Below are 15,033 nucleotides of genomic sequence, written 5' to 3'. Positions count from 1 at the left end.
AATCCTTGGTTTGGTCTAAAACACTCTTAATGAGCTTGCATTTTCCCCTACCATGTCTAACTTCAGTCTGAGAAGGAAGCTAACACAAGGACTAAAATAATCGTGTGCACGCTGCAGTCACGACTGATTCAGCAGTTTACACGCGATTTTTCTTCCTTTCTCTTCTTCTCTTTGTGTTGATAAAATCGGAGAGCCGGTGGCTGGTACTGATTTAGATTTCCAGCCTGGATTTGCTCTTGTTTTCCTCCTTACTCCAGTTCTCCTTGTGCAGTGCTGCGTGGCGCTGGCAGCCTGAGAGAGAGGGAGCTCCAGTCACACACATACACTCAGACCGCGGAGAGGAGATTAACATCAAGGAGCCCACATTTGCAATAGCGGGTGGTGCTGGGGGGGGGGGGGGGGGGGGGGGGAGTCTAAGGGAAAATAAAATAAAAGCAACAATCGGGTAAATGCTCGTCTCTTCTCGCCACCAGCACCTTGCACAGGTCTGAAATCCTTGCTTTGCTTTGCTGTATTGCGCTTGCCTGGGATGTGGAGAGGGGAGGGGGAGGGGAGGAAGGGGGAGGTTTAACTTTTACTTGACATTACCGGGCTATTGTCAGTTCCCCCGTGTTAAACCCCGGTAGTTTCCCCTCGCCCCCACCCCCTCCGCGGGCTCGGCTCCCTCCAGTTAACTTTGTTCAAAGGGCTGCAGCCAGAAGGGCTTGTCCGGGCCTGGGACATAGATAGGGTAAAGTAAATAACCACCACAATTAGGCTGGGGCCGGGAGTTGATCTTCGTGGCGAGAGATCTGCTTAGTTAGCGTTTGCTGTTTCGGGGCGATTGAAGGCCATCGTACCAAGGACACGCGCGCACACTCACGGACACGCACACACTCACTCTTACACACACACACACACACACGCTGGATACAAAAGTCTGGAGGATCTAGGGGAGAATTGCAGCCGCCGGATCGGTGCGGCAGCGGCGGCCAGAGCCATGCGTGTCACGGCCTCCTGAGAGGGGGGGGGGGGGGGGGAAGGAAGGAAGGAAGGGAAAAAAAAAAAAAAAGGAAAGAAAGAAGCAAAAAAAGAAAAGCGGGAGAAAGGAAAGCACAAGAAAGACGCGGGGTGGTGGAAAGTGTTTGCCTGCTTTTGTCTCGCAATACAGTGAACTGGAAGATGGAGATGGATGTTAAGGGAGTTTCTCCGTGCCCGGAGCCCATCCCCCCGGCGGCGGGGTCTGGCGGCTGCCCGCACCAGCGCCCGCACCACCGCGATGGGCAGCCCGCGGAGCCGGCCCCCGCCGCCGACAGCGGCCACCCGGAGCGGAGGCACGGCGGCGAGAAAGAGGACAAAAAGGTAGGTCCGCTCCGCCGCCGGCCGCCCGGCGCCGCGCCCGCCGGAGGGGCCGCCTGCCCGGGGCCGCGCTCGGCGGGGCGGGCGGGCCCGCTCCCGCTGCCGCTTCTGCTGCCGCCCGGCCGCGGGCAGCCCCGCGCCGCCCTTTGTCAGCGCGGCGGCGGGAGGCGGGGGGGCCGGCGGCGGAGGTTGTCTGAGGACACGGGGGCGGCGGGGCGGGGAGCGCGGGGCCGCCGCCGCGGGGCCCGGGGCGCCGGGCATTGTTCCGCCCGCCCTGGGAGCGGCGCCGCGGGCGGTGGCCCAGGTGCCGCCGCGAAAGTTTACCGCACTTCGAGGGGGCAGCGCCGGCAGGGCCGCCGCTCGCCGCGCCGCGCCTCGGTTTTCACCCGGCGGCGAGGGGCGAGTCACCTGGGGGAAGGAGCCCGGGCGCCCTGTCCCTCCGGCCCTGCTGTGTCATTGTGGAGCGGGGGACGGCGGCTCGCTGCCGAGTGAAAACCTGTGGGTGACGGAGTTCGACGAGAAATGGGTCAGATCGCATCCTTTAGTGCGGATATGTCTGCTGCTGGAAGAATCGGAAAGTAGGGAGGATGGGATGGAAAAAGGTTGCCATTAAGATAATGTCAGCGAAGTGCATTGATCAGTGCTTTTGTCTGTGGGCACTGTCTTCATTTCCATTCATTTTTCTCGGCGTGGGTTTACTGAGCTGAAGCTGATGAATTCTGTCGTGTCTGTAGGTCTGCAATAGGCAGAGACCGATAAATGTGTAAGTTTCACTGTAATACGGTGATTGTTGCAAAGAGTGATCCGCGTGTGCTAGAATGTGAAACACATCCGTTTATATGTTACGGAAATCCGAGTAATTTTCTGAATGGACAGATGCCCTAAAACAGATTATAATCTTGCTGTAAATGAAGAAATGTTGCCATGTACTGGATTTGAGCCCCATTTCTTCAACTAGTTTTACTATAGTTTGGTTTGGTTACAAATGCGTAAGAGAACAGTAACACAATGAAGGAATGTAAACCAGCAATGCAATAAATTAATGCAACAACTATGTCACACCACGTATTTGCATGACAAGAGTTGCAATTATCGTGAGAAAGACAAGGTATTTTGAAAAAAAAAGGCCTCTAACTGGAGACCCCGAGTTTGTAGCATTTACCTCCTACACTTTTAGATTTGTTACTGTTTGGTAAAATCTGTCCTATCATTTTAATTAAAAGGGAGTATCAACAACTGATCATTTGAACAGGGCCTGTACAGTTTATTAAGGTGGATAGAAGGGCTTTTGTAAAATGGTAACTGTTGGTGTACATATTGTGATAGATGAACACAGAATTTCATCTCCCTTGAGTTTATGAATATTTCATTCTGTCGTGACTGCATATTACTGTATGTAGCTAAATGATTTGTGTGCGTGTGATTGTTTCTGGGATCCCTTTCCTTGCATTGTGTTACATACTGGAACTTAAAATGCTTTTATTTCAAAGTAATTAAAATATAGACTCCAAGGTTGCCATTTACGTGAGATGGTTGTGCCAGTGCCTTGAGCATTTTAAACCCCTGCCATCAGCAGAAAACCATGCTCAGTAGTTACTTTCTGACGTGCCACACAGTCAGTCTGATGTTTTCCCAATCGTGGACATGAGGAAAGCAAACGCTATGACTGAAGGTGAATGAATGCTAGAGAAGGCCTGATTCTCTCTGGTGTGGCTAATTAACATGTTTAGATAACTCAATATTGCACTGTTCTGTTCTGTATTTGCCAGTGTTTTCTGGACATAGAAACAAATGTACTACCCTTTTTTTGGTACTGGTTGTAGCCTTGCTAAAGTACTGTGATATTTTCCTTTTTTTTTTTTTTTTTTTAATCCACTATCTGCTTTTCCAGGCTTGGCATCGCCAAGGTGGATGCAATGACTAGCTCGTATTTTTGGGAAGTGCTGTGATATTTCAAACCTCCCTAAATGTATGTATCTTTTCTGGATACAAGCAGTACTTCTTACTGGTGCAGAGGTATTTCAGGTATCTGGTAAAATAGTGGCACCAGAAATGTGATGTGAAGGGGAAAACCCATTAAAGCAATAGTAAAATCCAACGCTATTGTGAAAAAAATGTTCCGACCACAAAACAAAACACAAGTTTTGCTGGAAACACCATCTAAGAACTTTCTAAATGGTTTAAATAACAGTACCATTCTTTATGTGACCCTTAAACAAATGTCAGAGGCATACTGATACATCCTAGAAGTATAAGCACTATGTGGAAATTGTAAAGGACATTAGAACCTGATTTCCTGGCAAGTGTATATGTATGAATAACTAAATATTAAGATTTCACAACATCTCATGATTCCACTGTCAGGACTTGCTTTTTGGGATCATGCTTCAGTTATAAAAAGCCTTATATTTTATCATTGAGCTCCATTTCCACTGGAGGTAAAAAGAGTTTTGCTTCCATATAAATGGACTGGGTCAAATCTATGCTTTGATAAAGCTATTTTTTGTCACTGCCTCCAAAAGGAACATTGCTGAATTAACCAAAGAAAGTATTTTCCTAAATCTGTGGAATTCCGGTAGAAGGTACTACTATAGCATCAATTATATGCATATTGGAGTTTATTTTTCTGCTGTGTGTTCATTTTTTATTTGTCATTGAACTTCAATAAAATTGTGAAACGTGCATAAATTGAAATACATCCCACTGTCTTCAGCGGGGATGCCAACATGCTGAAATGTATGTTTAAGTGGTTTGTTGGAGGAGGGCCTAGGTTACCTACCATATATCTTTCTGTGTTGAAACCATCTGTGACCAATGTATGGGAAGAGAATTTATGAAGATTGGCTTTATTAAGTATACAGTACTTGGTGCTTTAAAGCATAGTTGCCATTTAGGTGGGAGAAAATTAAGCAGAGATAGTAGAGTGTGAGATTTGGAAGACTATTGACTCTGTAAGGATGCTATTTTTTCTTTTAAAGCAAAACAGATCAGAAAATGTTTTTCAACACTCCTACAATGTTTTCTGTTGCTTTAGTTAAAAGCACGTAGGTCTAACCCTATATACAGCAACATGTTGACATTCTTCAGTATGGCAAAGTGGGTGACTGGAGGAGAGAACAACATGCAATCCTGGCTGTGTATTCCCAGCTGGAGGTGCAGCTGATGCCTGTGACGGGTTGTGTGGGTGTGTTGTCCCACCATCTTGCCTCTCCGTGACTTGGTGCAAAGGGAAGCAGGCTCATAAATTTTACCAGGGATTCTTTCCAGCTCATATTGGAGTGATGGCGTCTCTGCAGGTATCGGTGTGGGGAGTGCTTTGAGAGTTGAAGGCAGCTATGCAGTTTCTTTGCAGATTGGTGGCTATAGGTGACAGCTGACATTATGACCAGAATTTTCCCAGGGGTGGTAGCCTGAGTTAGGACTTTCAAGCCCTTAGCTACAGCCAGTGTGTTACAGTGTTTCCATTTTCTGAAGTACTTGTGTAGCCCCCAGGTCCTCCAAAAGTTGGTCCTAGGTAAGGATTTGGTAAGATAACATAGCATACCCAAATCAGAGCATTTTATTTTGTCATCTCCGTGTCTGAGGTTTGCACAAATCATTTAGCACAAATGATTTACAAGCACACTGAGAGCTTTTACTTTATACCTACATTCCAGATAAAATTCCCCCTGTGAAATTGCTCCAAGGTGAAGAACTTTCTGTGTATTTACATGGAAATGAGCACACCAAGGTTACAGCAAAAGCAAGCCTATCTGGGCAGCGTACATTGTATTCTGGTTCAAAAACAATTTGCCTGTGTTTGATAGAAGAGTTCTGAAGTGTTTTGTGGGCTTATTTGTGTGTTATTTCCCAGAATGCTTGCCTGTGATAAAGCTGTGTTAGTGGTACCCAGGTGTGAGCTTCTAGAGGGGAAGTACTGAGTGCTTTGGGGAAAGGCACTTGGTATTAACTTGGGAATTCTGTTCTGCTGTACACGTGATCTGATCTAACCGTCAGTCTCTGAAAGCCTTCTGCTAGTTTATTTACAGGACTACTGCTATTAACAATATGGTGGTTGTTTACTCATCCTCTACAAGTGGTAGGTCAGGAAGAGTGGAAGACACTTCAGGAGCAATTCTTTTTTAATAATTTCTCTTACGTATTTAGTTTTGTTTGGTTTTAAAAGCCATGTGCTACTGTGTGTTTACATTTAGAGAGGAGAAGGCCTAAGAAATGCAGTTTATGCTTGAAACAGATGGTGGGAGGTTTCTTTTTTGTGGGGGACCACTCCAGTCTCAGGTCAGATGTGCTTGTCTTACCTTAGGCAGTTCCATTGCACATGGGAGAGCAGTTGTCAATCAACTGCCCTTTCCCTGGAGACTTAGTGGTTTTTCAGATAACCTGGACCCAGCACATTGAGCAACCTGAAGTTAAGAACCAAAAGCTGAAACTGAAATCAGTAATGGATATGAGGTACCAGTCTAGGGTGTGTGGGACAAAGAAAGCAGAGATAGGCAACACTACCAGTTGCTGATGGTAGCAGCTTCTCCTGATAATTGCATAAAATGTGACACCTTGTATTAGCTGGAGTTTCCATGTACTGAAGGCTTTGTGCCAGGTGTAATGGTCCTGCCGAGGTGTAATGCAGGCACGGATAATCAAGGTCAGGCCGTTGTCTGCCTGGATGGACAATTTCTTAGCCACCCAGAGATGGTAGAAAATTTTACTTGCAGCTGCTGCTATTTTGAGAGTTTGATGTCAGACAGAAACTCCAATGTATCTTTTAAAGCATGGGCAGAGATGGAGAATAATGGGTCTTTCTCTAACTCATTGCTAAGTGTGTTTCAGAAATCATTCCTCAGCCCAGCAACATCAACTCTTTCTCCAGTCCACTTTTAAGCACCTATTCTTTGTTCTTAAGCTGCTCCTTACTGTGCTGTGGGACATTGTGATACTGATATTGGTCTGCATAGTTCAGTGCCTTCCTGATGAAATGGTCTGGAAAAAACCTAATTCTGTGCTAGCTCCCATTCTGTGCTAGCTCCCAGTTCTTCCAGAGTTCCCAGAGCCTGGTGGCTGTCTGGGTGCTGAGTCTGTTCCAAAGCCATAGACCGAGGATGTGGTCAATCGCTCATATTCGGATATTTGTCCTGCAGATTCCCAGGTCACTGCTCCAGGGCAGGCTTTAATTCATGCCGGCGTGGGGGGGTGTCCCAGGCACGTCTGCCTGGAAGGGGTAGCCAGAGCCACAGCGCCTGGCAGGTGCCTCTGGAAGGGAGGTTTTGGTCCTTTGTATTGCTGCTGTGGGCAGCAAAGCTATTAACCATGCCATTAACCTGTTTTGGTGAACAAGGCCTAGGGGCCATCTCCTTTGAGGAGTATAAATAACAAATTCAGATTAAGAAAAATCAAAAAGAGGACATTCACTGTGAACTGAAAGCCTTGCTTTGCAGGCAAGCCTACTTCTGCATTTCCATGCATTTGATGTACTCTGCCTCACATACTTCTCTTGCCTTCCAGTGAGAGAATCCTTAGATGAACCTAGGATTGTGCCTTTGTTACAAAAATAAGCAGAGGAGAAGAACAGAGAGAAACTGTTAGTACCTCAACTGAAGGCAAGACTAATAAACTCATATTATTAGAAATCAGAGAATCCATAAGAAGAGGTATTAGTAATCAGGCCTCACAATTTTCATAGCTCCAAAATTACCTTTTATCTCGTATTCTGAGAATTCCTTTTATGATATGGGAAAGAATCTTAAGTAGAGTAAATACACATTTAAAATGTATTTATTTGCAGGTGGCATATTGAGAATCTGGAATGTAGAGAATGAGATCCAGCACTGGTTTTATGTGAGAGTAAAAGCATGAAGTTGGAGAGGGAGGAATTGACTTCTGCACTTTGTCTGTGTCTTTACTAGAACAACATACATGATAGTGCATGTGAATGGTTCTTTAAAATCTTACCCAATACTGAGACTTCTAAAAAAAAGAGTATGCTGTTTAAAATAGTTCTCTTTAATAAATTGCATCAGAAATGTTTTGGCAGAGAGAGAACAGCTGTTTAAATTTTTCAACCAACTGATCGATAAGTGGATGAAGCTTGAAAAGCTGATCACAGTTTGATTGGTTCCTGCAGTAAACATACAAATATTCATTGTAGTGCAGAGATTTTGTGAAAAGTAAGTACTGCTTAGAGTCATTACAAAGTGAAATTAAGTGCATATGCTGTTGATTAGGTAACAAATCCAGGGACATAAACAATGAGCATCATGGGTGGGAGCTAAACAGCACTCTTGAGTCATTGGAAACACAACCACAAATTTCATATGCAGAAGACACAGAACTGGCTCTCTGGCTAAAGGCAAATTCGTCTTGAGTGCAGTAGGGTTGCAAGGATTCCTGCTTGGAGGAATTCGCAGCACTGAAAAGGGCTTTGTTATCTCTTCTTGAGCAGTTGGGACATTGCCTTGACTCAGGTGTAGTGGTATGTGTTCGTGCCTATGTGCTGAGGCTGGAAAGCAGCCCTATTCAGGACTGCGCATCACAGCCCAGAGCTTGGCCAATGCACGGCATATCCTTCCTGCTTAGGTAGAGCTTGTTCTCCAAAGCCCAGTATTCACTGGAATTCCTGTCCAAGCATTGAGTGCCAACTTGTAACTAATCCGAGACTACAAACAATGGATAATCAATGAAGCTAGAAAAGAACAATGCCCATGTTTTTGCAAGCTATTCTCAGTGTTTTGCTAAATGCTCACAGTATTTTTAGACCATCTCTATCTGTGGTAAAAGCTTACTGTATTGTACTGCATCCTTACAGCACAGTAATTCTCAATATACTTAAGGTTTACTTAATTGCTCGAAGCTAAGAGGGAAGTATAGTTACTGATGTGTGAAGTGGTTCTGTTTCTGTTTGGTTCCATATTTGGTTGTTCGCTGACTGGCTGTAGCCGTGCCACTCATGTGGTGACTGGGATTATTTCCCAGCAGCTTGTGCTAGGTGGATTTCTGTACTGACTAGCTGCCAGTAGCAATTATCCAGTAAGGGTAAAAAAGTTGCACAGTCTCAGTAGAGTTATTAGTTTCTGTCTCAGAAAATACCCAAACAGTAAAGAAAATGGGACTGCAGCTGTAAATAGGAAAAGTGACAACAGGAGCACTGATAATAATTTCTAACAGTAGTGCTCAGAGTGGGTTCTAATGTGATGTTTAAACATGTAGAAAATAAAAAGACAGATTTGTAAGGTCTTACAGATATTAAGTATTCTGCAGTAGTTTCTTTCCTTCCTCACTCCTTATCCTTTCTCCGTGGATCTGGAATTCTCTGCCTATAACAAAAACTTTGGTTTTGTTTCATTTCTCCACGTTGCATTCTGAGCTATAAGGGGAATATTAATTGTTCAAGGAACTATAGTAACCAGTGCATCTTAACTGGGATAAAACAAGACACAATTTGGTTCATAGTATGGACAAGGACAGTCATGTATAAAATTTGTTAGACAGCCATGATTTACTAGGAAAAGAGTAATTCTTCCATGCCTAATGTCTTCTGCCATGTGTTTAAATACAGCTGTTACTTTCATTATACATTCTATTAAGTGAAGACCAATCTTGTTATAGAAGCAGAATAGAAATAGTTTCCTTGACTGAAAATCAAGTGTTGGGTGAATAAAAATTACAGACTTGAGCTGCAAAGCTTGGTTAATATACTTACTGTTCCCAGGCTTCTGAGTTCATTCCATTGAACACCTTGGCCTATAGTTTCAGAGTGTATTCTTTCCCAAAAGGTATTATACAAACGTTGTTCAAAGTGATAATGTGATCAACAACTGTAAATACTGTAAGCAGATAAAATGAGTATTTCCCCATTTAGTCCTAGACCATCTGCAATGGATTGTTATCATTGACAGGAGAATGAAAATAAAATGGCGTGGAACCTATGCCTGTTCCGTTAGTATAGATTCTGTGTTAATTGATTTCAACAAGTGCCTCAAGCACCACTGACATCTCTTCTTCACTACTAACTAATGATGGTTGTCTCACTAAAGTTATTACTGAGTCTATACTAATTTCCCAGAGCCCATAGCAGAAAATCCCTTTTTGGATCCAAACTAACATACTCAAGATAAGTCTTTGTGGAAAGGGAGTTAAGGGGCTAGCATCTACCAAAGATAATTGTTCTAGATGTTTTATTTAGTAGTAATTTGATATTAGCTATAGCATAATAAGTATGCATTGTGCTTTGCTGAGAATTCAAAAGGAGTACGTTACTGCCTTGAGGTAGTTACAATGTGAATCAGCCATAACAGAGGAAGGATAACTGCAAGTCCTCACAGGTGGGCAGGTGAGCGTGTTTTACCTCACATGATGTCAAGAGGACGCACACATCACATATGAGGGGGCAGGATGTAAATCACTTCCTCTCTGAAGCTGAATTAAAAGTGAAAGGGAGTGGCACAGAGGGCAGAGAGGGAGTCCTTGGTGGAAAGCTAATTGAAAACAGCAACTTTTGAGTAGGACTGGAAGAAGGGAGTTTGTAAGTTTCGTATTTTGAGACGAAAGAATTTTATGAAGTGTGTATTGGGTCCATGTGGAGTTAAGGAAGCACACAACAGAATTTTGCAGAGTTCACAAAATGCCTATCTGGGCTTCACAGACATTATGCAGTGCCCTGGTTAGCCTTGTTAGCTTTATTGAGTGTGCTTCGAGGACATGCAGACTTTCAAAGTATGTGAAAGCCACTTTTAATAATTAATTGGCTCACTCTCTCCCACCTATTGCTTCATATCTAATAAAAGGCAACAGTGAGTCCATGCCAAAGCCAACAGATACAATAATATTTAGGGTAGTTGGGTTTGACATATGACAGGCCAGAAAGGATATCCCCAAAGATCTTAGAAGTGAAAAAATCCCCACTTTTTGTCCTGTCTTATTTCTCCCATGACTCTCTGACAGTGTGCTCTTAGACTAAATGTTTCCTGATCCAGTAAGTGATTCAGGAAGATCAGTCCACTTTTAGAGAATGAGAAGTGTGTGTACGTGCCAGTTTGAACTGATTTATAACTGGAAGCATGTTTCAACTTCACTGTGTCAGGGAGACACGCTGAAATTTCCAAGTGATAAACTGACTTCGGCCTGAAGCAGAGTCGCCACCATCCACGCTATCATCTACATCCACGCATATGCAGTGTGACACAGGAAATGACACACCATTATCAGATGTCTGTTAAGATGGATGCAGGGAAATGGTGAGCTTGCTGGCATGACCTCAAAGACAGACTTCCACAGATGTTCTGTAGTCACTTAAGTGTGTGCAGTTAAAGTGTGCCTGTTGTGCACTTGGGGAAATTTTTGTTTAAGTGGAGAACACTTAAGTTTGGAGGAGGCCATGGATATGTTTCCAGAGGGAGAAGGAAGGATACCAGCAAGCTTAATGGGAAGGAAAGCTGTTAGGTTTTCTATAGACCAAGAGGAGCAAGGCAGTAACAAAGGGTCAGACATTCATCCTAAACCTGACTTTACCTGCCTCCTGCAGTAGGGACGTGGCTAATGCAGTGGAAACTTACCCGTCACCTGTCACTGTGATCTTAGGCAAAGCATAGCCTTGTTAGACCTGAAAATGGGGACCAAACATGGCAGTTCTTGAACTTGTCAAGAGGACGCACCCTGTGCTGAAGATAAATAAATGATTAATCAATTCTAAGAGAAGCCATGTATAGGGGCTAGAGAGTCAGAGGTAATCAAGGTCAGTGTGGCTCAGGGAATCTTTACAAGAATGGTCATATCACAGGACTGTCATGAGAGCTGGAATCACCCAGTGCTAGGAAATGTTGCTCAGGGCAGGAACAAGGCTCTGACTTCTCTGTCTGGTCTCTGTTGTGCATGTCCTGCCTGTTGGTAAGGCTCACCAACTTTCTGTCTTTGGGCAGTGTTTCATACTCATAGCCTTTTAGAACAATTGTTAAGGTCTTTCTTACTAACTGGTCAAGTAGTGCAGTCACAATTATACCTAACTGATATTGTTTTAGAGTTAGACTTACATCCTCAGAACAGTGTATCTGTTAGATCATACTGTCCCGTGGGCTGTGGCTTTATTCCCGGTACCTCAGAACTATCCACCTAACTAACCTAACCAGAACTAACACCTAAGCTGTCTGCAGCTACAAGTAAAGCCCATAGAAAGATGTCATTCTGCAATGCCAGTATGCATTTCACAAGTGTCTGTGCATGTTACCTATGATCACATCATGATGCCTCTTATTCATACATCCACATCTGATGGTAATAACTGGAAGAGATCAGAGCCATTAAAATTAGATAACCATAGATAACAGGTGCTTACGTATCGTATACTGTATGTTGTTATTAAGAAGTAGGAGCAGGAAGACACAAGTGTTACAACAGTGAACAGGTGCCTAAAGCATTACTCTCTTATTTGCTGATACAGGTGACTTGTATCTCAGCTACACAAAGGAAAATTATAGATGAATCAGTCATAGGTAGAACTTTTGCCATTTTTAAGATGCAGGTCAGAGCAGTTACGCCTGTTAACACACGTTCCGTGGTATAAATAGTCTCAGCATGCAGTGTGGCCCTTGCTTTGTTGTACATCGTACATTTCCCTTCTAATGTTGTGGCAGACTGTCACGGCTACCCAGAAGACTGTGAGGAGGAGTACAGGACTTCAGCAGTCAGGGTCAGGACCTCAGAAAGGTGGTGTGGAGATCACTGCAGATAATTTAAAAGGTGAGATACCAAATGATAAGTACAGAAATGCACTGTCCACCAAGCTACTCTGTGCACAGACAGAAGCACATGTATCATGCAGTGTGAAGGCAGAAAATACTAAGTTCTGCTTCTAACCAAGATTTGTTGTATTATAATGGTGCATAGAATTATGGGGGAAAAGTTTATGTGCGACAGTTAGGCAAGAATAATAAAACTCACATTTAAAACCCAAAACAATAGAAAATGCATAAATGCAGCAATGGGATCTAGTGATAAATTTCAAGTACAAAGTTAATGAAAAGAACAATGAGGCAGTTTATCCATCTTCATCTCTTGTTAGCAAGTGTGAGGGAATGGGACCTGCTTGCATGGCAGGCCACTGCTTGATCTGAGTATCTGGAGGCACATTCACTACAGCTAAAATACTCTTTGGATACTCTTGTTTGTCCAGGTGATACCAGATGCCAGTGCAATACTGGCCATAGTGGGGGACAAAGTATCACCTGGATTTGTAGTCTGTTATTGTCCCCTTTCCTGATCTCTTTCCAAACCAGTGCCAGTGTGTGCTGGCGATGCTGCTGTGGACTTGGGAACAGAGGACAGAGACTACACCCTTGACATGAGCATTACCATATCTCTCTGACAGCAGCTTTAGTCCTTTAGCATCAGCCCAGATGTGCAGGGGTCAGAAGCACTAGTAAGTAAATATATGCTAACAACATTTTTAAAGCTGAGATCTAATTTTTTACTTCATAGCAGGCTAAGGACAAATTTTGTTTCCTACTGGCAAAGGAAGTTCACCCCTTTTTTACAGACGTGTTATATTTTACTTACTTGAAATGATTTGTGACCGAGTAAAACTTGTTATGAGTAGACATTGTGCGGGGAGGAGTGGAAAGGTACAGATTGTTAAAAATAATCCAGAGAAAGATGGATTAGTAGGTTCAGATGAGGTAGTCAGATGCTCTAGCAGTTTAAAAGATTCTTATATGTACACAGCTAGGAGAAGGACGTGCTGTAGCATGAACGGGAATTTGAAATTCACTTCTGTGCATTAAGCTCTTCAGGGCTGTAAGAGAACTGTTTTGCCCAGTATATTTTTGGGACTAATTTTCATGTTTGGAGAAGAAGGAAGGAACATGGACAGGTCACAGTTTGAAATAAGTTTGGGGGTTTAAAGTTTGTTAAAATAATGATTTTACTGAACATGCATAGTCCAGATCTTACTCTGTTCCTCACAAAAGACAGAAACTCTCTTGATGAGATTCAGTTTGGGATTAGGAATTATCCTGCTTTGGAGCAGGAGAATGCTGTATATCTTCCACTTTGTTCTTGTATGATTCTGTGCTGGAAGATGCTTTGATGCTTTTTAAAATGAAACTGGATCTACACAGAGTTTTCAGATGCACTCAAGCTCCAAAAGTTGATATGAATTACCTGACAATTGTATAAAATGAATGCAACTGTAAATAAAATTACTCAATACAGTCTCATAGTCAGGTGCACACTTGCAGGATCAGATCTTGCGATTTGAGCTTTTGAGGGGTAGGTACCATCTCTATGTATTTAAACATTGCTGCTACAATGAAATCTGTATAGTTGTATATTTGTGTAAGTATAAGATTTCAACAGTGTAAAAATATATTTCCTACTATATAAAAACCAGTCTTAATGCTCGGTAAGTGTGCTGGGGATGTCATATGTAAACTGAATCTATTTTTGGTAGTAGATAATTCATATAAAGTGCTAGTGTAATAACTGAACCATGGTTTGAAGCACTTTAAAGAGAAAACATGTTGGAAAGTTGAAGTCATTAACAAACTTGCATTTTCCTAGGGTGATACATTTAAGGAGGTATTTCATTGTAATGCATTAGTGCGAATTCCAAGTAGTCTTTTTTTTTTTTCCCATGTAGAAGGGATGTGTAACAATGTCACATGTTGCTATTGATACCAGAGCCTTAGCCTGCGCAACAGATCTATAAGAGCAGAATGCTTTGTCCTCACTCTTGCAGGAGCATCAGTTTGAAGAGTAACACATCTGTAATAGATTCAAGTTGCTTTTTTATCAGCAGCTGATGGTGACACTCTTAAGAAAGGGCCAGATTCTTATACCTGCAAATACATTTGTCAACAAAATAGGAGCATGTGAGACAACAGTTCAGTCACATTTTGCTTTCATTTTTTCTCTTTTGTGCTAGGGCGTAACTTCCAACTGTCAGCTCTTTCAGCTAAGTGTCAGCCTTTTTATAATTGCTGCAGCATGTCAACCCCTTTTAAATTACCATATGTTAGCTGTTTACCATATCAACTGAAAGCATGCGTATTGGGTTGTTCCCCTTTGCCCTACCTGTGTTGCTCTTGGTGACAGCTAGATGATTATTTTAGCTGACAATTCGGCCACTGGCAGGAATGCCCGAGGTGTGTTTTGATGTGGCTGTGCTGAGTCCGGGAAGGTCGGTCAGTTGCAGAACCTTAAAGTGGGAAGAATGGGGCTGGGTGATGGATGTGCGTGGCAGGCTGGCTAGTAAGCCGGCAGATTTACGGACCTAATCCCTTCCTTCCTTGCTTGAATATTTAGACAACCAGGAGACAACTACACGGTAGGTTCTGTGATCTCCTTGGGAATTTTGGTCCTTCTGGCTACAGAAGCAGGAGAATCGGTTTGTCCTAGTGTCTGCCTGAGTTTTTGACTAATGCCATCGCTGTAGATGTTAGCACCTTGCAAATATTTCAAAACATCATAATAACCCTATTTTCCCCAGTCCTCACTGACAAGAAGATGAATGGCAAAGAGCGTACTCATAGCAAACCTTGTGTTAACGGTAATGTGCCAGTGTGTGTCTGGGTTTGGACTGTGTTTGGTGACTGGTTCCTGTGAACTGGAGCTTTTGCTGGCATTTTACTGTGTCTGACATCCAATTTGGACCCGTAAGGCAGAGGGAAACAGTAGTAAGCTAGTAACAGAGTGCCACATAGTAAGAGGATG

At 43.2% G+C, this 15,033-nt stretch overlaps 1 protein-coding gene across 5 annotated transcripts in view; it reads left to right on the top strand.

The window, feature by feature from the left end:
• The first annotated feature begins 417 nt into the window (after nt 1–417).
• The window catches only part of RBMS3 (RNA binding motif single stranded interacting protein 3), a 719,039-nt gene continuing 704,423 nt past the window's right edge, over nt 418–15,033 (top strand). For 2 of the 5 annotated variants that reach the window (XM_040589726.1, XM_040589730.1), the window contains exon 1: nt 1,044–1,341. In XM_040589726.1, the coding sequence (XP_040445660.1) occupies nt 1,162–1,341 (180 nt within the window). In that variant the 5' untranslated portion in view covers nt 1,044–1,161. Of the gene's footprint in view, nt 486–642; nt 731–763; nt 957–1,043; nt 1,342–15,033 lie in introns of those variants that run through there. The other 3 variants (XM_040589729.1, XM_040589728.1, XM_040589727.1) reach the window with 3 other exon arrangements.

Source organism: Falco naumanni, chromosome 4 (assembly GCF_017639655.2).
Source record: "Falco naumanni isolate bFalNau1 chromosome 4, bFalNau1.pat, whole genome shotgun sequence".
In the NCBI taxonomy this organism is placed as follows: Eukaryota; Metazoa; Chordata; class Aves; order Falconiformes; family Falconidae; genus Falco; species Falco naumanni.
Note: the sequence above shows the minus strand (reverse complement) of the source record. Positions and strands in the feature narration are given on the sequence as shown.